The sequence below is a fragment of the Rhodamnia argentea genome, chromosome 11, assembly GCF_020921035.1.
Source record: "Rhodamnia argentea isolate NSW1041297 chromosome 11, ASM2092103v1, whole genome shotgun sequence".
In the NCBI taxonomy this organism is placed as follows: Eukaryota; Viridiplantae; Streptophyta; class Magnoliopsida; order Myrtales; family Myrtaceae; genus Rhodamnia; species Rhodamnia argentea.
In genome coordinates, this window is record NC_063160.1 from 23,871,691 (window position 1) to 23,894,517 (window position 22,827).

Below are 22,827 nucleotides of genomic sequence, written 5' to 3' on the forward strand. Positions count from 1 at the left end.
ACTTTTGTGTGTTTTTATTGTAAGTTAAAATTAGAAGACAAAATCATAACACATACCAACAATAATTGAAAACACTTGATTCTTTCTTAATTGCAAATCAAATCAATTTTAGAAGTTGCAAATCAAATGGTCACGCGATCTTTCAATTAATGAGTATTTTATACAAAACACAATGTGATCGTGTGTGGATCTATATTTAAGATTATACTAGGCCACACGATCACTTTATTATAATTTTATCTTCTAATTTTAGCTTACAACAAAAACACATTAAAGAAAAAAAAAAGAATGAAGAGCCATAATGCTGGAAACGAATTAGCAAGTCGATTCGATTTCCACAAATCTCCTTTGTGGTTATAATCCGACCGTCTCACCGTCTGATTGTGGAGGACGGTCGGCCAAGCAAAATTTAAAATTAAAATCTTCAAGCCTTTGCCTTCCAATTTTGTTTTCCCCTTTTTATTTAAATTTTTTTTTGATGATTTTTTTTTCTTTTAAAATTTGAAAGTGCGTCATATTATTGAAGTTTTAAGAAATTAACAAGCTAAACGGCGCCGTCTGTAGATGCCATTTTGTGTGTTTTTTTTTGGGTGGTGGTTTTTCCCTTTCTCTATTTTATTTCCTTTTTTTTTGTGTATTTTCTTTTTGATTTTGAAATTCCATTTTTTTTTTCGCATTGAGAGGTCATTATTAAGCAACCCAAGAGGTGAGCGAGACCCCCTTCGTTCAAACGCCGCGGCTCCTTTTGCACGGAGAGAGACGGAAAGAGGTAGTTCTTCTTCTCCTTCTCGTTTCGATCCATTCGTCATCGAGATTCATCTTCGATTTGTGTTGATTTTCCTGCACGGATCCCACTCACCATCGATCGACGCGCCTGATCCCGCGATTGTAACTTTCTTGACGCCTTTTCGACGAGGATCTGCCCGAACTCATCGGATCTGTCGAAGTAGTCGGCCATATTTGGAATTCGCGGTTGTTTCATAGAGCTTTGCGTGGCCTGTTCCGCTGATCATCGGATTGCGGATTGCGGCTCTTCGGGGTTTATTTTTGGTTTAGATCTGCATTTCTGTTTGAATGTTTGCCCGTCGCGATCGGTTCATGTGGTTTGTGAGATCGATTTCTGTTTAATACTTGCGGTTTTTGTTGGTGGCCGCGCTGCTGCGAAGTGATTTTTTCTGGGCTGAGCTAGAGCGTTTGGGACCATGGGGCTCACGTTCACGAAGCTGTTTAGCCGGCTCTTTGCCAAGAAGGAGATGAGAATTCTGATGGTGGGTCTGGATGCTGCTGGTAAGACCACCATCTTGTACAAGCTTAAGCTCGGAGAAATCGTCACCACGATCCCCACGATTGGTGAGTCCTTGAATGCCCGTCGTGGTTTCCGATCGAATAAAGTTTCCTTTTTTTTATCTGTTTGCTACAAGATCTCGTGTGTGATTTATTAATAGGTCGTGATGCAGGAGGATATACTATTGTCATTCGTTCATTGTTTTTCATGATCTAGAATTAAGTACCGAGAAGAATCTGCACCTCATAGGTGCAGTAGAATGAGCTAGCAGCCTATTTGTGCTGTGATTATTTGATTATGATATTCAATCAGAATTTGTAGGCATCTATATGGTGTATTGTAATTGATAAGTTGCAATGAGTAAATTTGACGGACTGCACAGTAGAAGAGCAATCATTTGAATGCATTTAGATTTTCTAACTTGTGGGCGAGGAAAGAGGTGCCAGCTGCGATTTGTTGTACTTGAAACTAAATCTAGTTATATGAGTGGATAAGATGTTTGGGTTGGTTGGGTATCCGCCCCTGTCCATTGGGTGTTCGACTTGTTTTGTGGTCTCAACTCTTAAATCTTGTTTTGTGGATCCTTCACATTAACCCAAGGTAAACATGTAACATGTTTTGACTTTTTTTCACTGTGATTGATATAGCTTCCTTCATTTTCTGTAGGATTTAACGTAGAGACAGTCGAATACAAGAACATCAGCTTCACAGTTTGGGATGTTGGGGGCCAGGACAAGGTTGTTATATGCACCTCTCCATGCTGTGCTTTTGTTTCCTGCTTGCATGTCATGGGAAACGAAAATAGAGGCGGAATGACCTAATAATTATTAAAATCCCATCTTCTGAAGGCACATGCACTTCAGTTCAGTCTTCTGCTGCTTCATTGACACATCCACCCCACATGGTGCAAAATTTCCATGGCTAGGGTTCCTTGTTGGTCCTTACCTGTAATTCTGTCCTGCAGATTTTTTTTATTGACCACTCCAATATAGGCATATCTTGCCTAAGTTGATGCCTGTGACAATAATATGGTAATCATCAAGCACATGCTTGCATCTTATACTTTGTGTTACAAGATCAATATGAATCATAGCCCTCTCTTTCGTGGCATCTCAAAGCATTGTTAAGTGTTATGCAAACCGATTAAGCTTCTACTTTACTCCAAATGCAGATTCGTCCATTGTGGAGGCACTACTTCCAGAACACGCAAGGTTTAATTTTTGTTGTGGATAGTAATGATAGGGATCGAGTTGTTGAGGCGAGAGATGAGTTGCATAGGATGCTGAATGAGGTATTGCTGCATTTTCTGTTTTGGTCAAATTTACCGTACTTCATATGTCTAATATCTATTGAGTAGAGTAGCTTGTGGCAAGAGGCAAAGGCTTGCATGAGTGATGAGATTGATCTTGTTGCTTCTTTTGGATTTGAGCAACAGAGTGACGTGTATTGTACACTGTTTTAGGTTGAATATGTAGATGATGAATCTTGTTCTCTTGTTTTTGTCGATCTTTGCTTCATTCGGTTCCTTGTTTATAATAGCATTTCCCATTGCTACTTGCTAGTTTACACGCACACACGCGCGACAAAAAAAAAAAGAAGGAAGAAGAAAATTCCCTCTGTCACATTTAAGTTTGGTTCTGGTCCCTAATTGACACCCGTCCACCTTTTATTTTCATTTTTTTAGTTTTTGTGGATTTATGGATATGATCATTCAGGTCTCTTTATATATGGTGCAGATGAGTTTTGCTGTGCTACAGCTCTCTTTTATGCTTGTGGACAAGGAAAAACAGTGCAATTAACGTTTGAATCTTGTTTTGTCAGGATGAACTGAGAGATGCTGTTTTGCTCGTGTTTGCGAACAAACAAGATCTTCCTAATGCAATGAATGCAGCTGAAATAACTGACAAGCTTGGTCTTCACTCGCTCCGTCAACGCCACTGGCAAGAGATTATCCCTTGTTCACTCTTAATTTCTTTTCCTCAGAAATATTGCTTTTAAAAGGTTTTATGCCACATCCAACCTTTAATGCTTGCGAATCCATCAAGTGAAATGAACAATGTGCTTTTGCAAATTTGGTGGAAGCTCATAAGCATGGAAAGTGCCTAGCTCTATCTTAGTTAGTGAAGCTGATTATGAGAACTGCATGAACTGATTCCCTTTTGTATCTTGGCCTCTCCTGTGTAATAGATGCATTCCTATCTTTTCTTCTGAAAGTTTTTCGGATGTGATGGTTTACCTCAGGTACATCCAGAGCACCTGTGCAACATCTGGAGAAGGCCTTTACGAGGGTCTGGATTGGCTTTCCAACAATATTGCCAGCAAGGTAATCAATGGCCCTTGCATTGTCTTCAAGATGCAGCTCTTGATAATTGCTGAAACTTGATCATTGTTAGGGGTAGGGCAGGTGGATTTGGAGCGATTGCTAAGTAGTGTGGAGCCTGAGTCTTATTTTAAGAAACTGGACTGGATTGATCATTTCAAACAGTCAAAAGGGAATTTTGTTTAGGTCCATTTGATTGACATAGAACACTGCATAGTTTGGTCCAGTACTACTTGGATATTTTAATTTATGAAAGGAAGCTTGCGAGGCCAAACGGCTGGGAATTGCGACCTGTAATCTGTACAAAGAACACTATAACCATTCTGCTGTACTGCTGAAGCAGCTTTTTGAAATGGTGACCACTTGTGCTTTAGTTTTGATGCAATTCTTTGTAAGAGGAGACGGCTGTATCTACGGTTTGTGGTGCTATGGTTTTATAAGAGCACAAATATTCCATCATAGCGAAGATTTGCTTCTGTTTTGTTGTATATTCCTGTTTAAGTTGGTCGAGCCCCTTACCCGCTCTGTTCATTTTGGTCCTCTGTTACAGACATCTACTTAATTTCTGCATTTTATCACTTTCTCATTTTCTGACTGGAAAGCCGTCTTGTTCCTGTTATTTCAGGCTTGAGATCTCTGAGGATTTTGACTGGCTTCGCGACGGGCACCGAATTATGTTTGGTCTGAAAGGGTTTTAGTCTTTGTTTTTTGTCGATATACTGTTGTAAAAGCTCAAATGGTTTGCTAGAGCTTTATCTGTGTAATGTGACATGGGATTGCATAACTGCTGTTTTTGGCTAAATACATTTAAGCGGTACAAATGGCTCTTAAGGACCTTTTTAAATTTTTTCCATGAAAGTTTCGGGCTGTATTATGACAAGCTGCATAAAGTCCAAGCAGAATCTCTCGACTCAAAATGTAATGCTAACAGTGATTTTGCCCTTGGAGATGCTAGAGCGTTTGCCATCAGGTCATCTGTGGTTTTGAGCCTTATGTGCACAGAAAGAAGAGAAGGAGCCAATGTTGGGTGAACCAATGGCATTAAGAGGTTATGATATATGATGGATCATGGGATGGGCATGTTTAATGAAGCTTTCCTATATTTAGTGTAGGACACCAAATCAAATGTTTGCTTAGTTGTAATATAGACGTAAATGAAACAAAAATCATAATTTAAATTTGAACATACCTCATTATTGTAATTTAAAAAAAATAACTCAAAATCTTAACATATTTTCTCTAGCTGTACATGGTTAAAACAAACATCGACTCTGTTTTGGCACATTAGGTAAACACCGACTTTCTCTCGGCAAAAAACCTAGAATAGCAAACTACTTTCTTGTCTCGTTATTGTGATCTTTTTATGGGAGCGAGAACACATGTATTCTATATATGTTGGTGAAATGTTAGAAGTAGTTCCTCATTTGCTAAATGAAATTAGAGAAATACTCCCTTAATCTCCTCAGAAATTCTTTTACATTCTCCCTAAACTTTCTTTTTGTTTTGTTTTGCCTCCCCAAGTTCAATATGTATCGTATTATCTCTTAGGCCTCGTTTGTTTTACAGAAAATGAATTACTTGAAAGAAATTTTCCTAAAAATATTTACTTGTATCGCTTATAAAAATGCATGAACAAAAATGATATCCATCATCTACAAGAATGTTTTTACATAAATTGTTGTTGATAGTAAAAATATGTTTTTGGTGATTAATTACTTCAAGGGCCTAATTCCTTAAAAAGCTTTCAACTTTATGTGCAACCCCAAATCTGCCTCGAATTTTTTTTTTATCTCATAAAAAATTCTCAACTTTAGGTCAAGTCTCAAATCTGCTTCGAACTTATTTTAATCTTAGGAAAAACCCTTAATTTTAGGTCAAGTCCCAAATCTAGCCCCTAATTTTATTTTGTCTAAAAAAATCACAATATATTAATATATTCTCAAATCTAACCAGTGGTCCAGTCCCAACTTGACGAGCGTTTCTAAGTTGATAAAAAATCCACATCATTAAAGTAGAGTCACACTTTTTTCACTCCCTTTTTGGCTACCACACTCCTTGAATTTGTGTTTTGACAATAGTATACCTTGTGGATCCCACCTTTTAGCATATCATTACCATTAACATATTATTAAATTCAAACGTGGGTCCCATTTTGTGTTTACTTTTTTGTTCTTTTTCTCCCATATCTCTCTCTTCTCTCTTTTTGCACGTTCCTCGTCTTATTTCTCGTTGCCTTCATCACGTACGTCTTCCACCGCAATTTCGACCCCAAGGCTCCATTGACCGTGCTGTTTGCTCGCTCTCCATCTCACCGCTCTTTGTGGCCTCAACCCGCCGTCATCAAGATCTCTTGACCATTGTTTACTTCAGGGCGAAGGGGCACAAGATCGGCGAGGCATGGCTCGACCCTACCGTGCATCCGAACAATTTTTAAGACGAAGATCCAACCACATGATGAACTTAAGGAACTTAAGAGAGAGATGAGAAAGTAGCGGCCAACCCGACGATGCTCTCAAGGTGAAGACGCCGCCCCTTCATAGCAGAATAAATGATAGTCAAGAAGGTCTCAATGACGGTGGGTCAAGGCGGCTAGGTGGAGAAGTGAGCGAACGGCACGGCCAATGGAGCCTTTGGGTCGGAGGCACGTTGGAGGACGTATGCAACCAACACCAAAGAGAGAGAAGAGAGAGGTAGGGAAGAAAAAGAAAAAAGTAAACACAAAATGAGGCCCACATTTGAATTTAATAATATGTTAATTAGAATGATATGCTAAAAGGTATGACCCACAATGGATATTGTTGTTAAAACCCTAACTCATGGAGTATGGTAGCCAAAGCGAGTGGAAAAAGCGCTACCTTTAAAGAAATGGGGTGAGAAGTGCGGACCGACGTGGCATTTCCACATGGATAACTAACACACCCTAGTAAAAATGTCGAAATCCTCCAAAATGAAACCATCATAGGATATGAAAACTGGAAGGAAAAAGCACTATTTTTGAACATATAGCTAATAGGAGCATGTTTGATATTAGAATAAAATTGGTAATTTTTTCTTAGACAAAAAAAAAAAGTTCGAAGTAGATTTGAAATTGGACCAAAAGTTTGGAAATTATTTCAAGAAAAAAAAAAGTTTGAGGTAGATTTCGATTTGGACTTAAATTTTAGGGTTAATATCACGGAAAACCCCAAACCTGGTACACTTATGACAAATTTACCCCAAACTATTTTTTTTGCCTCAAAAAATCCCAAACCGGTACACCGTGATAAATTTACCTCAAATTATTTTTTTTGATCACAAAAAATTCTAAACTTGTGCATTTGTGGCAAATTTACCCAAAACTAATTTTTTTTTACCACGAAAAATCTCAAACTAGTACACTTGTGACAAATTTATCATTTGTTAAATTGGGTTAATATCATGAAAAATTCCAAATTGGTATACCTATAACAAACATAAGGTAAAAACCTTAAACTGGTAAACTTATGAACTGTCATGTGCCATCAAACTCATCAATTTGACGGTTAAATTTAACGAAAATTAATATATAGTAAATTTATTATGGGTGTATTAGTTTAGGGTAAATTTGTCACAAGTGTACCAGTTTGAAATTTTTTATGGTCGAAAAATAGTTTGAAGTAAAGTTGTCACAAGTGTACCAATTTAGGGTTTTCTGTAATATTAATCCTAAATTTTAAGATTTTTTCCGAGACAAAAAAAAAGTTGGGGATAAATTTAGGAATTGAGAATTTTTTAGGGAGTTATGCCTTACTTTTAGTGATATAAGCGATTATTTAAGGAAAAAAATTCAAATCATTCATTTTTCGTGAAACAACGGAACGATTAAAGTTTAATTTTTCCCTCTAAGATCGTCTCAGAGCTTTGTCACCAGATCCGTGTGATTTTGGAAAATCAGAATTTGCATGGAATCTGAGTCACAAAGAAAGCTCTTTTACTCACAGGGATGTGGATGCAAATCATTTTTTGGGGTGGAAGTAGAAATAGTCAAAAAGTTTTAATTGAAGAACTACTTCCGCAACGACGTCGTTGAGGCCCGGGTGCTATTGAAAACCTCGTTTCCTTCTTTTCCCCCATTTCGCACCACCGTCGCGAGTCGTCGTTGTTAAGCAAACACGAGAGCGAGACGACCTTCGTTCCGACGCTGCGCCACCTTCTGCGGCCACAGAGAGAGAGAGAGAGAGAGAGAGAGAGGCTCTGAGGTATAGCTTTTTCTTCCTCCTTCTCCTTTCGATCCATTGCTAGGGACGCCATCGCCTTCGCTTCGCGTTGATTTTCTTGCGCAGATCCGCTCGCCATCGCCGTCGTCGCACCTGATCTCGCGGTCCCGCTTCCTCGAATGCTTTTTCTTTCTTCGCAGGCCATTTTAGGGCTTCTAGATGCCTTTTTTTGGGCCGGTGATCTGCATGCGCTTGTAGGATCTATCGAATTTCTTAGTAATCTATCGGATCCGTAGTCGGGCCATCTAGCTGCGTGTAACCTGTAGCTTGTTTGTTTATTCGTTTCGTTTAGATCTGATACCGAATGTTGAACGAGTCATGTTATGTTTTAGATCGATTCTGTGATTGTTGCTGCTTCTGTTGGCGTGGCGGTGCGAACTGCGAAGTCTTTTTTGGGCTGAGCTAGAGCGTTGAGACCATGGGGCTTACGTTCACGAAGCTGTTTAGCCGGCTCTTTGCCAAGAAAGAGATGAGGATTTTGATGGTAGGTCTTGACGCTGCTGGTAAGACCACCATCTTGTACAAGCTTAAGCTCGGAGAAATCGTCACCACCATCCCGACTATTGGTGAGTTTTCTAATGCACAATGTCCATTTGTGTAAAGATATTGTCGCGTCCTTGATGATAATTGAATCACTGGTTTGTTAGATGGTGAAAAGAGATCTTGTGTATGGTTTATCACATATCTAGTTTCTAATCACGAGAGGAATATGAATGTCCTAAATGCATCAGAATGAGCTGTTAGCTTATATTGAGTGGTCCAAGTTTGAATTTTCAATTTGAATTTCCGCTCATTCGATCGATGCGGCTGCAATTGTTGTCCTGCAATGAGCATGAGAGACATTTAGGGAAGCGCTTCAGGAGATAAATTATTTCAATAAATTCGAATTCTCTGACAGGTAGATGAGATAAAGACAGTCTGAGATTCGATGGACTTGAATCGAATGATGAGTAGACAGGACTTTTGTGTTGCTACTATTGTACCCTATGAGTGTCATCATTGACTAGTAATCGTACTGATTGTTAAGTGAGGTTGTCTCAACTGTCAAGCCTTTGTGGACTGTTCCTTTTGATGCAAAGTAAACTTGTTTTTCCCTGTCACAATGGAATGAGAGTATTATCTGCAGAATAGAGATCTCTTGGAAAATAGGGCGAACAGGACAGTTGCCTGTGCGTGGAAATTTATGAGATAAGCAAGTTGAGTACAAAGGCTCTAGAACTGTTATTGTTCCAAACAGTAATCTTATTTTTCTATGTGAGATTATTAGGCGGATGTTGGAGTACGTGCTTGTTGTGGCCTGATTAATGCTTATTAGTGGTTAATAGGAACAATTTGGAGGCTATTTTTGTTTATTTTTCTAGCTGTGTAGGATAGCTTTTGGGTCATCCTTCTTTATTCTTGCATATATGTCTAATCTGCTGTTGAATGCCTTGTCATTCTGCGAGTCTTGCCCATGTTGACTTTTTCATGTTCCTAGTGATTAACAGAGCCTTTTGTTTTGTAGGTTTTAATGTAGAGACTGTTGAATACAAGAACATCAGCTTCACAGTTTGGGATGTGGGTGGCCAGGACAAGGTTGCTCAATTTGCCATCTTGATTTTTATTTCTGCATCTTTTGATGTGCTTTTACATACATGTAAGTGCAAGCAAGCACAGAAGCAGCAATACCTGTAGATATTAAACCCTGCCTCCTGATGGGAACATGATCTTCAGCTGAGCCTTCTTCTGATTAACCTCCAAATTCACCCTATATGCTGTAAATGTCATTTAGCTAGGGATCCTTTTCTTCCTTAACCATTCTCTTCTTTTTTGGTACTGCTGACTTTCATTGACCACTCCAACCTAGGCCTATATGGCCCTTATTGATGTCGGATACCTACATCAAGTCCAATCATTGAGCATATGCTCATAGCTCACATTTTATGTGAGATCGCTGAAATTTTTAAGTGCTGTCCCTATCTTTTTTAGCACCTCCAAAATAAGCTTTTCATCATGTGGACTGATGCAGCTTCTACTTTGCTCCAAATGCAGATCCGTCCATTGTGGAGGCACTACTTCCAAAACACGCAGGGTTTAATTTTTGTTGTGGATAGCAATGATAGGGATCGAGTTGTTGAGGCAAGAGATGAGTTGCATAGGATGCTGAATGAGGTAGCGCTGCATTTCATTTTGGGCTAATTTAGTGCATATATAATTCCTTTCATCTACTGAATATGATTGCTTGTGGCGAGAGGCAAGAGGCTTATTCTTACACGAGTCGTGGCATTTTTATGACACACTTGACATCGAAATGTTATGGTTGCTTCTATTGGTTTTACTCGACATCAATGTCTTGTGCTTCTGGATCCTGATATTTCATTGAGGAATATTTACAAGCAGAGTTTTTTCTGTCTGACCTTCTGAGCTTGTAGTTGTTAATGACGATCTATTGTTATTCTTTGGCTTGGTCAACCTTTCCTTCGGTACTTTCCTTGTCAATTATAGCATACCGGGTTTTTTTTAATGGAAATTGTTTTTTATTCACATTGGATTTTGTACCTTTCATTTGAAAATTGAAATGGGAACATGGTGCATGCTTTGTAGCTCTTTGTTTATCGATCTTTTAAATTGAAATGCGCACATTGCTAGACTGCAGGTGCCTTTGATGTTTGTGGAAAAAGAAAAACCTTCCAAATTGCTGGTTTTATTGACATTTAACTTTTCAGGATGAACTGAGAGATGCTGTGTTGCTTGTGTTTGCCAACAAACAAGATCTCCCTAATGCAATGAATGCAGCAGAAATAACTGACAAGCTTGGTCTTCATTCTCTCAGGCAACGCCACTGGTAAGAGCTTATCTCTGGATCGAAGTGCATAGCTCTCTTATAGTTAGTGATATTGAATTTAGAACTATTCATCTGGATCTTGGTCGTTCCGGTGAAATGGTTTCATTTGATGCATATGTTTTTCGGAAAGTTTGCATCATGGGTTATCCGTTTGATACGCGATGTGATGGTTTGTCTCGAGTACATCCAAAGCACTCGTGCAACCTCCGGAGAGGGCCTTTACGAGGGTCTGGATTGGCTTTCCAACAATATTGCTAGCAAGGTATGTGATGGCCCAAACGTTGATGCATTCCCTATATTTGCCAAGATTCGTTGATCATTTGGAGTAGAATGGGTGGATTTCCAACTCTTGCTTAAGAAAATTGGCTTGGATCAATATGTTCAATCAATTAGAAATTGGAACCGGATCAATCCATTAAGGATAGGATAAGAAATCTAGGGATTTGGCCATATCCTATCCATTGTTTAGTGAACTCTGGATTTAAAGTCGGATATTCTCATATCCTATCCTATCCTACATTTGGTAGAAACCGTATATCAATATAAAGGACATATATGCCCATACGTGATGCTCACGAAATATTCCGATCTTATTACTATAAAAATAACGTTCTCATACACAAAAAAAACTTGAAAATATCACATTTTATTAGATTTTCAAACCTCTTTGCAAAAAAATAAAAAATAAAGTGAAAATAGAAACAAATGAGACAAGAAAGTTGTCATCATTCTAAAAGTTAGCTTTTATATGACGGATAAGAGAAATCCTATCCGATCTTATCCTATCCCCTCCCCTCGGATTTTTTATCCGGGTTATATCCCCTCTATATCCAACTATCCGGGACACCTACCAAACACGGGATAGGATAAAACATATCCTATCCCGAGTTTTATGCGGATGACCAAACGCAGCTTAAGTTGACACCTTCGAGCCATGAACTGTACAAAACCACATTGAACAGGTCAAATTCTGTTAAAGCAGCTTCAGTCTGGCACGATCACAATAAAAGGAAGCTTGCAACCTGCATGCTTAAAACTCAATGTTACGAGCTGCAATGATTAGAGAACCTTAAACACTCTGCTATGTTGGCATGGCAGATTCTAGTAATAATGACTACTTAAGTTTCAGTTAGTACACTGCTTTTGTAAATGAAGATGGTTCTAGGGCAGATTTGGTGGCACGTGGTGCTCAAGCTTTAGGACCATGGTTCCTAAGCACTATGTAGACCACGTTAGCCAAGAGTTCTTTGTTCTGTTTATACCCATAGTAGTTTTGCTGCTTACATGAAATCAAAGATTTCCCTGGGTAAATTGGCCAGGCAACCGCCTCAAACCCAAGACTGCATTTTACCTGTTCTGCTTTCTATAGACATTTACTTCAGTTTTGGCTATTCAATTTCTGATTGGGGGAACAATCTGTCCTTCCGTTTTTCAGGCTTGAGACGTTTGCGGATTTTCATGGGCTTCTCAGCATGGCACCAGAAGCATGCGGTCTGTAAGGGATTAGTTTTTGTTTTGTCGTCAGTATACTATTGTAAAAGCTCAATTGGTTGCTTCAACTTTATATGTAATGTGACATGGGATTTCATTACTGCTGTTTTGGCCTACACTTTTAAGCGGTAAAAGTGACTCACGAGACCTTTTGCTTCAACTGAGCTGTATTATGATTTTGCACAAGTTCAAGTGGAACTTTTTTCTTGTGACCTTGGATGATCTATTTTCTTGTTTATCTATTTGAAAGCATCCAAAGCCTGCGGCATGTATAAGCTCAGTGTAATGAATTTGATACTGGTACCAACCAAACCGAAATAACCCAAATTGAAAAAGAAAAAATGGTTATTTTTCATTATCCAAACCGAAAACTGAACTGAACCGAAATGTGCAAATTTTTGGTTCGGTTCGGTTTGGTTTTTCGGTTCGGGTACACCCTAACTGGTACTGCCGTCATGACTCATCTCCATAACAGACAGAATGGCACTAAAGTTTCATATGGCTGGTAGAAGAAATTCAAATATTTTTTTGTCGTGTTTGCTAATTTGATGACTAATCTTCTGGTTAGATCCTTGATTGGTACTTGATGACTTGTTCATGAAGAGCTTATTGTACCTCATTTCCCGCTTGCCCAGCATAATGATAACGTGGTGTTGCCTAATGGCGATAATTAGAAGCCAATCTTAATGTCATATGATTCGTACAGAGTGAGAGATGCGCAAGTGCTGAGGGCATTCGTCTCAATTACTGATTGACTACCAAATGTCTCACTTAGGTGAATATATTTTTTGGCTCTTAATTTTACAAAATTATGTTCAATTTCATCGGCCAAATTTTCAGTAGCACTCTTGGAGTATCCACCATGCGGTCGTCCAACGAATCAATCAAATACGGGTTTTGTAATCTTGTCTAGTCGTGTCCTTCAAAGATACTCTCGTTAACGTCCACTTATCCTTGAAACCAATTGAGATCAAGGGTAAACTGTCCTGTCCCTGGAAAAAAACAAGGAAGGTAGGTAAAAAGCTCTCTGCTCTCGTGCAGATTATCAAACATCATGAGCAGGCCATAAATTGTTTTCGACAGTTCAACGTCCTCTATATAAACGATCGTTACCTCGTTTTCCTCGACTGTGCTCTCTCTCTCTCTCTCTCTATCTCTCTTTCTCTCTCTCTCACACGCATAAGATGGACAAGAATCCATGCTTCTGCTCGCAGGATCCTGAAGTGAGGAAAGGACCATGGACTGTTGAAGAGGATCTGATTCTGATAGACTACATAAACCATCACGGCGAAGGTGTATGGAACTCTCTTGCTAAAGCTGCTGGTAATAGCCTTAAATATTCGCTTCTTTTTGTCTTTGGCTTTTCGCGGTAATTGCTGTATTTGAATTTCTCTTCTTTATAGCCTTTTTCGTATGATCTTATACATCGATCACCTTAGGTCTACAACGCACCGGAAAGAGCTGCCGGCTCCGATGGTTGAACTACCTCCGACCCGACGTCCGGAGGGGTAATATCACCCCCGAAGAGCAGCTCCTGATCATACACCTGCAGTCTATGTGGGGAAACAGGTGATTTCACGTACTACTTCGTAAACGTGTCCTTATTTTCCCCGCATACATCTCTCCCGGAAAAACACGAAGGTACTCGAGGCGTGCGGAATCGACAATCCCTCGTAACCCTTTACATCGAATTCAACTGCAGAAGCGTCTCATGGTTATCAGATTACTTGATTTTCCCCACCACGGCGCGTAGGAAGAACATCCAAAATCACCACGTGAAGTTGACAGCAAAGCGAAATTCGCCAATGGACCATCTAAACATGGTTATTTAGGCAATTCTCTAGACATGCCTATCTTGTATGCTGGACAATACATAGCAAAATCCCTTCTCTCCTTGTTTCTTACTATGCTTTCGGGTACCCCACGTTTGAATTATAGCGTAAGACCTCTTGGAGGACATGCCCATTTGGAGAAAGGGATTGCTTGGTGGGGCTCATGCGGTTCAATCACAACGTATGGGGAACTGTCAAGCTTATCGATAGCCATCGCTACCTTTGTTTTCATCCCGTACCCTAATAACTCAAAACTTTTCGAGTAAACAGATATGCGCTATAGTCCACTTGTTATCATTACAATCGGGATATCTCGAGTTCGATTCAGCTTGCATCCCCTATTCAAATCATCTAGGCAATCTTTTCGTTAAGCATCCCTACCATCTAATTGGATTTTGCACGAGAAGGCGTGTTAAGATGTACAATAATTTCACATCGAGATAAACAGGGTGTGCACATAACTCAAAAAGTGTTTGAATCCCCCCTCTCCCTATAGTTTCGAAATTTCTACTGCAAAATCGTTGCTAAAAATAATTTCTACGCTCATGCAGATTCATTTGACATCATCCACTTCTCGATTCTCTCTACGTAAATCACATGCATGATGGTGCCCGGGGGAATAACCTCTTTAGTGTTAATTGCATGAGAATTTGGGATGGTGACGTTGGCGGACGTAAATGGTTTAAAGGTGAACCGCAATTGGTCACATACATTTTTTTGGTGTGCCTAAAAGAATTTCAACTAGGCTTTCCCCGACCGCCGACACGTGTACCGCTTTTTTATTTTTATTTTTATTGCACGGGGGAGTTCCATTGTTGTTAAAATCATTTTAGACAAAATATATGTCGTTTTTTTTTTTAATCGTCGAAAAGGGTAAAAACTTATCGATCCGAAATAAGTAATTATCTTCCTATTTTTCAGGTGGTCCCAAATCGCAAAGCAAATGCCCGGGAGGACCGACAATGAAATAAAGAATTACTGGAGGACCAAGATCCAGAAACACATAATCAAGCGATCAGAATCCGAGATGAGTGATCTTGTCAACCCTCCGTCGGCTGCAAGCGCGAGCACCGATCATCACGGGGTTTCAGCCGCAGACGCGACGGGGATCGCCTATTCTCCGCCGTCCGATCGAGGCTGCCGCGCGGAATTCACGTTTTCGCCTCCTCCGGCCGCCCAAGTACCGGACGATGGCGTTTTCTGGAGCGTGGAGGATCTGTGGCCCATGCAGTCGCTAATTAGTGGTACTGGTCATGATGCCCAATTTTATCCCCTTTAGGAATATTGGTTATGGGGGGTCTTCTTGTGTTGTTGGTAGCTTCGGTAGGTCTTGTACTTAATAGAGGAAAAGGCCACGACATATCAGATGTCGCATGTGACGTGCTGTATACTATTTTATAGTTTGTAGCAGTGGCAACATATCTATTGCAATAAGATCTTGGAGATATTATCTCTATAACCGCACGCCCGAACCTCAAATTCTGTTAATTCTCGCGAACACACGGGATCCGCTTTTGCATGCGCCGGATCTAAGGGTGAGCACCGGGTCAGGTTCAATCTGGAAGCCGGACCAAACCGGCATGGACTGACCCGCTCAAGGTTGGTTCTAGGAGAACCCTTTAGGTTTCTAGCTCCGTGACTTAGAGCTAGCACACAATCAGTTCGGTTTTCTTGTTTCAAGCCTGGAACCATTAGTTATACTTGGTGTTAGATTATTTAAATATTAGAAACGCATTCATCTAACAGGTAAGATTTTAGAGTAATTGTTAGTGGTGTTGCAAAAATTTCACATGGAATCGTAACGGAAGATCCTAAATTGAAATCTTCCGTGGCTCATATTCCATGCTTTATGATCTAACTAAAGTCGAGCTTAAATTTTTGGGAACCGTTGGTAATGGTCCCACAAAACCTCATGGCCGACATTGCCAATTCCATTATTGATTATACCGATTATAAACCGAGTTTGAAATCTCTTTTATAAATAAATAAATAAATAACATATCCCTTTACACCAGAAACACTTGATCAACAGATGCTTTTGTAGTGAAATGGTGGAACTTTTATGTCCGATTATTAGAATTTCTTACTCTATTCAAAATCTTAAATGAACTGGTTCCCAAGTAAAATCGAGAATCGGATCGAAATCAGCCGGTTCATGAACCGGCAATATCACGACCAACTAGTTCCATTGCTTTTGGAATCAAGCATCATAGGGCCATTTCTCGATTCTAGGCCAGAAACCGATCACGCTTAATCGTATCAAGTTACGAAACTACATAGCATCCACAATTGTTTCCTTACTGTAACCACTGCAGCAAGTGCATGATATTGAGTAGGTACCAACCATACCAAGATCAGAGGTCGCTCTAGACAATTGGAGACCGTTTGGATGCTTTGGCATCTCCATGAAAATCCCACTGCATTAATGAAGGCTAAAATGACTTGTGGTCGGATCTGACAAACTCCTGCTCGCGGATTGCGACCATTTCCTCTTTCGTTCGTGAATATACGAAGATGCTGTTCTTGAATTGAAGCACGTGGAGGAAAGCAGGAAAGAGAAGAAGCACATGTCCACCGATTCGGGCCGCTCGTGTGCCCTGTCTTCCACCACTTTTTCATTTCAGTCACATGTTCTAAACGTGATGAAATTGAGTTCGCGAAGCACGTGGGAGAGAAGCAAGGAAAGAACACGTGACGGCGGTCGGCCATCGAAGGCATTTAAAACGTGAATTCCATGGTTGTGAAGCACGTTTGCTCTCGAGCTATTTCCCTACAGCATTATCTCACCTTAGTCGCTTTAAAACTTAGGAGTCAGCACGTCTTCACAGCAATATCTTTGGGGTTGTTCCAATTCAGTCCGTATCTTGCTTTATTAGCTATGCCGATTTCCGCACGAATAAAGCCCGGGTTATAAAACAATGTGATGGGATATTGATTGAACAGGCGGCTAAACAATCACGCATTTCAATATGAGTGAGACGTATGTAATCTGGAACCACCATTAGTCTAAGCTTCCATTTTCGGCGATATACATGATCGAGACTTTTACTTTGTTAATGCTTTATATTTTTCGTACATCTAGATTTAAGTTATAATCAGTGGATTGTAGAAACGAATAATGATAATCAAATGTGATAATTCACCGTAATCATTCGACTAAGAATAAATGAGGAACCTAAGTAGATCCTAAAACAAACCCTAGAATTTGTGATAGGATAGTAAATTCTAGATTCTAAGGTATGCAAGGTAAGTTTAAAGTTCCAAAAAATAAGGAACAGGTTACGATGGATAGGTTCTAAGTATCCGGAATCTAAATGATCCTAGAACTGCTCACTTGGTAATCACAAGTCGATCGAACGAGCTAAGGGCCAGTTCGAGAGTGCGCAGAATCGGCTCGATGCCAACCCTCGTGCCGGTCGACGCGCCCATCGTGAGATGAGGTGATGGGATGTCTACTTCGATGTCGATCTCAATGTTTGGCGTTCGGGAAAAGTTCTTTCCCAGATTGCGTGGGAAGCCCAATAATGCTCGGGTGGCCCTCCACAGTCGGGGAGTCCGACATCGTTCCGAGATTAGCTGGCCTCAAGAAAGACGACCTTCGCGGAGGACAGCCCGTGTGAATACTTCGCACAAGCCCCCAATGGGCCCGACGCTTCATTAGGTTGTCGTACTAGGTCTCCATTATTTTAAAGCTTTATAATAAATAAAGCGATGACTTGATCGCAAGGACAGGGCATTTGGTCTAGTGGTATGATTCTCGCTTTGGGTGCGAGAGGTCCCGAGTTCGATTCTCGGAATGCCCCCTCCACCCCTTACCGTTTTCTCTTTCGTTTTACTTTCTTTGTTATTCTTCGCTTTAGATGAAGCATCATGAGGCGATCTGCTCTGGAATCCCCTCTTTTTTTACGCTTATCGGTCAGATATCCAATTCAATCTTCGTGTCCATACTCTTGCCGACCGGACAACTGCACTCACCCTTGTCCTATCTTCTTCTTCACCCTCTCCTCTCTCTTTCTTTTTCTGCTTCCAACTCACAGTAAAAATGGCGACACACACACTCACCGTCCACTCCTCCGCCTCTCATCCCACGCGGCCCCCTCAAATCAGTGCCGAGCAGCTCGAGGATTGGGGTGATCGAGGCGGCGCAGGCGATGACGAGCCTGGCGCTGAAGGAAGCCGAGGAGCTGGTAGAAGGGGCTGCCCAAGAAGCTCAAGGAGGGGTTGTCCAAGGACGAGGCCGAGGAGGCCAAGAAGCAGCTGGAAGAAGCTGGAGCCAAGGTTGCCATTGTTTGATTTTCCCTTATTCGCTGGAAAGGAATCTGTGTGTTCCGTTTCTCGTTTAATTATTTGTTATCAGGTTTTGTAGTTCATGCAGTTGATGTTTCTTTCGTTCTTGAGGAAATTCTTTCCGGTTCGATTCAATTTTTATGTTTTGGTGCTTCGTTGAAGTCATTGAATATATAAGTCAGTTGCATAGTCGGGTTATTAGGTTCTATTTATTTCGCGAAAAATGAATAATTTAGAGATAATTTTAAAAAGAAATAAATTATTGCATCACTTGAAATAATTAGTCGGTGAAGAATAATTCCATAATCGACAATAATTTTAAGTCCAAATATCTTTGTGGACGATGAAGAATATTTTACCCTTCCGTTTGTTTCATGGGAAATGAATACTTTTAAAAAACATTATTTTAAAAATAATCGTTTATATCTCTTGAAATAGTTAATCAATAAAAAAATCATTTCTAAGGATATCAAAGCCGAACAATATATTCGAACCGAAACATGAATCGATCCGATCCGACCTAAATTTTCTAGTACTTTTGGTTTAGGTCGTCGGGGTAATCTTTCGAATTCTAGGTAATATAAATATTTCGCGTCAAGTCGTGTTTCGATTTGGGTTTTTCCCATGTAAATATCGTTCACTTATCCGAATTTGATTTTTCATTAATAATCAGTCCTATCCTATATTAATTTTCTTCGAGCTCATTACATCCCCTACCTCAAGTCAAGATGCAAGTCGGGCTCTTTCGTGCAATAGTAAAGAACGGGATCTGGACTCTATTTACTGAAGTGCTTAACAACTTAACAAGCTCTCTCCAACGAGGATTTCGTAATGAATTCAGAGTAAAACTTAAAATTTAGAAAATTAATTCGTCAAATGAAAAGCTTAAAATACACTTTTTTTTTATTAAAAGAAAATTGTTGTCAATGGGTTGGGTCGCTTCGTGTTTTGTCTATTGTCAGATATTCCTTATTTTCATTTTCAGATTCAAACATTGCAGCACTTAATATTATACACTTCGATTTTCGACGCTTACTTTTCGTTAATTAGACGAGCGATGAATTTAATTACTTTCATATATCCTCCAACAACTAAATTCATATGTCGTTTTCGATCTAGTCCGTGTAGAAGATGAGGTTTTGCAAATAATCAATTTTAAAAACAAACCCTGAAACACGACCCGACTCATACTGACCCGTCTCAACTTGACCCAACCGCTTTGGGTTATTTCTTTAGTGTTTTGAGTCGGGCCAAACACATCCTTCTATTGCTTCGGGTCAAGTTGCATATCATGAGAACACAGCCCAACCCAACTCGACCGAACTCATTCATACTCCCGATTTTCATTATCGACATCAATTTATGTTTCAATATTTTTACGGACGATAAAAATAGTTTTCGTGCATTCATTCTTGTAAGCGATATAAGTGATCACTTTAAAGAGAATATTTTTTAAATTATATATTTTTCGAAAATGTAAACGGAGTTATTTAGGGAAATCGCAAGTCACAACACCGTTAGATTTAGATTTACCGAGTGAAATGGGACAGGGCCGGTCAACCAAAGGTGGACTACTCTTTTGTCGCGACATAGCATTCTGTCCAACCCGCCACGCTACAGGACAAAAACCTTGGGGCTCTCTTCACGGTCTTTAACTTTGTCTCTATTTCAGTAAAAACCTTGTACTGCTCCGGACGCATGAAACTCTGCTTGAACATTGGATTTTCGCAACCACCTGACTTAGATTGCTAAACTCATGCAGCAATCGATTAAAGAAGAAGATCCGCGCTTTAAATACTTAATAAGTACCTCAAAAGCACTCGTTAATTTGACTCGACTAAAGTTGCCTAGCATTATTGCCATCAATCAATTCGAGTGGATTTTTGTTTTTTTCTTCCTCTTTTGGCTCTGTTGGATCGAAGACTTTGAAGAAGAGTAGTTAATACTTTAAGGCTTAAGTTCATTCGCATCCTCATTAAATCTAATGTCAGTGAATAACCCATCGTGCAGAGTGTTCTCTTCTTGAGCAGGGGGAGCAGCAAAAGAGACGGTCAAAGAGGGGGCCAAACCCAAGAAGCCAAACTTCTGTGAAATCTCTGACTAGACTATGACCAAAAGAGAAAGGGGACAGCCGGAAAAATGCTTGAACATTTCATTATTTCAGCGTACGATAACGTAAGAGAGAGTGTCCCAATGACGGATCCATGTACGAGTTCTTCGGAAAAGATGGTGCGTTGATCGGAAACGTTTCGAACCCATCAACCTTCGTCTCTCTCCCGTCGCCGCCGCCGCCGTCGTCTTCTTCTTCTTCCCCGGTTTAATGCATGCCCCAGAAAATCCTCAGACACCAAAGGCAAAAACCACCCCATGGGATGCTTGGCGTGAATAATCAGAGACACGCTATTTGCAGTAATACCAGATATGGCACGCAACCGCCCAGCCGAAAAAGAGAAACGATGAAATACAAGGCAAGGAAAAAAAAAATTGGATGGATGAATCGAATTTCTTTCAACTGCAACCGCCCTTGCTCTGGACCTGAACCCCGGTGAAGGAAACTCTACCGAAGCTCAAATGACCCACCTCATACAACTCCAGGTCCAACCACGCCGATCTTTCCGCCTCCAGCCCGTCACCGAAGCCCTCCTCGAACCCGTACCCGTACACCGACTCCCTCATCCCTTCCTCCACTATCCTCTCCCGCTCGCTCGACCCTCCTCCCACTCTCCCGCACTTCCTCTTCTTCTTCACCTTCTTCGCGCCCTTCTTCCTCGCCAGGCACCTCCGCCCCAGCAGGTACGGCACCCGGACGAGCGCGAGCGCCAGCAGGTTCACCACCGCGCAGGGGCAGCAGCAGCACACCGCCGCGCAGTCCGCGACCACGCCGGCCGTGCACGACCTGCACCGCTCCCCGGAGCACTCGATCGCGTCTCCTCCCGCGGATCCCTCGCCGCCGCCCTCGTCGTCGGCGCCGGCGAACCTGCTCCTCCTGCCGCCGCCGCCGCTCTTCCTCGTCGCCGCTGCTGCCCCGACATGGCCGTGGGGCGTGTCTCGCTGCTCCCGACCTTCCATCTCGTCGGATCCAATCCGATCCGATCCGACCCGACCTTAATCTAACTTCGCAGCGAAAAGCCTGCGACGGGAATCGGCTGAGAGAGAGAGGGGGGTGGGAAGCGTGAAGCGTATGTGCGTATAACTGTCTTTGGGAAGCAACGTAGTAGGCATGGGAAATGGAGTCTTTTTTTATAATTTTTTTTTTTAAATATCTTGGGGCATAATAATAATAAAAAAAATGGCCGAAAAGAGGGTCTTGCATTAAATGGCGAGAGGCCCGGGGCTCACGCGCCGGGTATACGCGCGTGCCCCACACGTACGAGTAGGAGTTGCCCGGCGCGCGTGTCCCGAGAGTCGCGGCACCGATTTTCTCACCCCAGTAATTACCCAATCAGGCCGCTGTTGTCCAGCCCATTTACCCAAGAAGGTCAATTTACTTTACCCAAAAAGAAAAAAGAAAAATTTTTGCCCGCACGCCTAACTTTAATGTTTTTTCACCTGAAATTTCCAATCTTTCACTCTCAAAATTTCCTTTTTTTTTCTTTATTTTTTTCCCCTCCTCAAAGGAATAATATTGGGCACTCATCGTAATTTATTACAGCGACCGTGCGTGATGTCCTTGTCCGGTCATTCTCCATGCAATCAAAAGCTGCATACGCCCATCTAATCCCAAATCGATTTTGGGATCATGTGCTCGACCAACGTCCCGGCCCCCCCACCCTCCTTTCAAACGCAATAAATGTGATTATGTATCTTCTCTTTTGGTTCTTTGCATGATAAATAAAAGAGGGGATCGGGGCAGAAGCGGAAGAAACACGCGGAGCACGACACGTCAATCTCCCAAAAAAAAGAAAAAGAAAAAGAGTTGCTCCAATTCGGGAATTGCCGAATCGATAGTTCGATCTCGTCCGCTGCGAGATGCAAAAACACGGGGACGGATGCCCGAATTGATCTCGCCCGCTTCGTGCTGTTTAGCCTAATGCCAAGCACATGTCCCTCTGACCTGACCGGACAGAAAGGGGTGGGGGAGGAAGAAGATGATGTGGTTTCACATGGGGATCAGATGGTACAACTAGCGAGTCTTGATGGCCCAGCTAAGATCGGGGGCTTATGTCCCCCTTAACTAAAATCGCAAAACGACCCTGACCCACGTCGTTCTATCTATTAAACTAACATATCCTTAATTATTCTGCAAAGCTTGTTCCGTGGACCTAAGAGCTTAGTTTTTTCAGGAAAACTCTCTCTCTCTCTCTATATATGTGGGCCGTAGGGCCCATTGCAAGTAGAGGCGGCATGGAGATGGGGCCCACTGTGAAAAGCCACTGTCAGACCGGGGGAAACGTCCCCTGTTTTCGAGGGAAAGGGGGAAGAACGAGATCGTATGGCAAATCATGCGAGGGCAAAAGCGCGAGCAGCTCCATCAAGCTCGCGAATTTCGGGGCCCCAGATGCTCGAAGCCTTCGGCAGCATGCAGATTAGATAGCCAATGCGTTGATCGCAGA

At 41.2% G+C, this 22,827-nt stretch overlaps 4 protein-coding genes and 1 non-coding gene across 6 annotated transcripts; 4 read left to right on the forward strand and 1 right to left on the reverse strand.

Annotated features, from left to right (window-relative positions):
* The first annotated feature begins 643 nt into the window (after positions 1–643).
* LOC115751132 (ADP-ribosylation factor) lies at positions 644–4,449 on the forward strand. The gene is given in 8 exon segments (XM_030688875.2): positions 644–769; positions 1,167–1,350; positions 1,952–2,022; positions 2,457–2,576; positions 3,107–3,225; positions 3,527–3,575; positions 3,577–3,608; positions 4,231–4,449. Coding segments are annotated over 7 exon segments (612 nt in total). The 5' UTR covers positions 644–769; positions 1,167–1,202; the 3' UTR covers positions 4,304–4,449.
* Positions 4,450–7,682: 3,233 nt separating this feature from the next.
* On the forward strand, positions 7,683–12,312 carry LOC125312462 (ADP-ribosylation factor 1-like). Of its 2 annotated transcripts, XM_048272846.1 has the most exons (7): positions 7,683–7,822; positions 8,222–8,406; positions 9,345–9,415; positions 9,872–9,991; positions 10,546–10,664; positions 10,845–10,926; positions 12,100–12,312. In XM_048272846.1, exons 2-7 carry the CDS (start codon positions 8,259–8,261, stop codon positions 12,103–12,105), a joined length of 546 nt encoding a protein of 181 aa, XP_048128803.1. In that variant the 5' UTR covers positions 7,683–7,822; positions 8,222–8,258; the 3' UTR covers positions 12,106–12,312. The 2 variants fall into 2 exon arrangements, with proteins under 2 accessions (XP_048128803.1, XP_048128802.1); XM_048272845.1 differs by lacking the exons at positions 10,845–10,926; positions 12,100–12,312 and adding an exon at positions 7,907–7,944 and having other exon boundaries at positions 7,804–7,822; positions 10,546–10,691.
* Positions 12,313–13,281: 969 nt separating this feature from the next.
* On the forward strand, positions 13,282–15,440 carry LOC115751091 (MYB-like transcription factor EOBII). Its single transcript, XM_030688805.2, has 3 exons — positions 13,282–13,478; positions 13,595–13,724; positions 14,909–15,440. Exons 1-3 carry the CDS (start codon positions 13,340–13,342, stop codon positions 15,264–15,266), a joined length of 627 nt encoding a protein of 208 aa, XP_030544665.1. The 5' UTR covers positions 13,282–13,339; the 3' UTR covers positions 15,267–15,440.
* A 2,278-nt stretch (positions 15,441–17,718) lies between these two features.
* On the forward strand, positions 17,719–17,790 carry TRNAP-UGG. The gene has a single exon. It is a non-coding gene; the product is annotated as a tRNA-Pro (tRNA).
* A 2,992-nt stretch (positions 17,791–20,782) lies between these two features.
* On the reverse strand, positions 20,783–21,343 carry LOC125312978. Its single transcript, XM_048273087.1, has one exon. It carries the CDS (start codon positions 21,341–21,343, stop codon positions 20,783–20,785), a length of 561 nt encoding a protein of 186 aa, XP_048129044.1.
* Between the last annotated feature and the right edge of the window lie 1,484 nt (positions 21,344–22,827).

What these genes read in the sequence shown, in the direction of transcription:
- LOC125312978 (XM_048273087.1), bottom strand. Translation starts at nt 21,343, where the DNA reads ATGGAAGGTCGGGAGCAGCGAGACACGCCCCACGGCCATGTCGGGGCA.
- LOC125312462 (XM_048272846.1), top strand. Translation starts at nt 8,259, where the DNA reads ATGGGGCTTACGTTCACGAAGCTGTTTAGCCGGCTCTTTGCCAAGAAA. An exon ending in ATGTGGGTGGCCAGGACAAG is followed by an intron (nt 9,416 to 9,871) that starts GTTGCTCAATTT and finishes CTCCAAATGCAG; the next exon opens with ATCCGTCCATTGTGGAGGCA. An exon ending in TGCATAGGATGCTGAATGAG is followed by an intron (nt 9,992 to 10,545) that starts GTAGCGCTGCAT and finishes TTAACTTTTCAG; the next exon opens with GATGAACTGAGAGATGCTGT.
- LOC115751091 (XM_030688805.2), top strand. Translation starts at nt 13,340, where the DNA reads ATGGACAAGAATCCATGCTTCTGCTCGCAGGATCCTGAAGTGAGGAAA. An exon ending in CTCTCTTGCTAAAGCTGCTG is followed by an intron (nt 13,479 to 13,594) that starts GTAATAGCCTTA and finishes CGATCACCTTAG; the next exon opens with GTCTACAACGCACCGGAAAG. An exon ending in CAGTCTATGTGGGGAAACAG is followed by an intron (nt 13,725 to 14,908) that starts GTGATTTCACGT and finishes CCTATTTTTCAG; the next exon opens with GTGGTCCCAAATCGCAAAGC.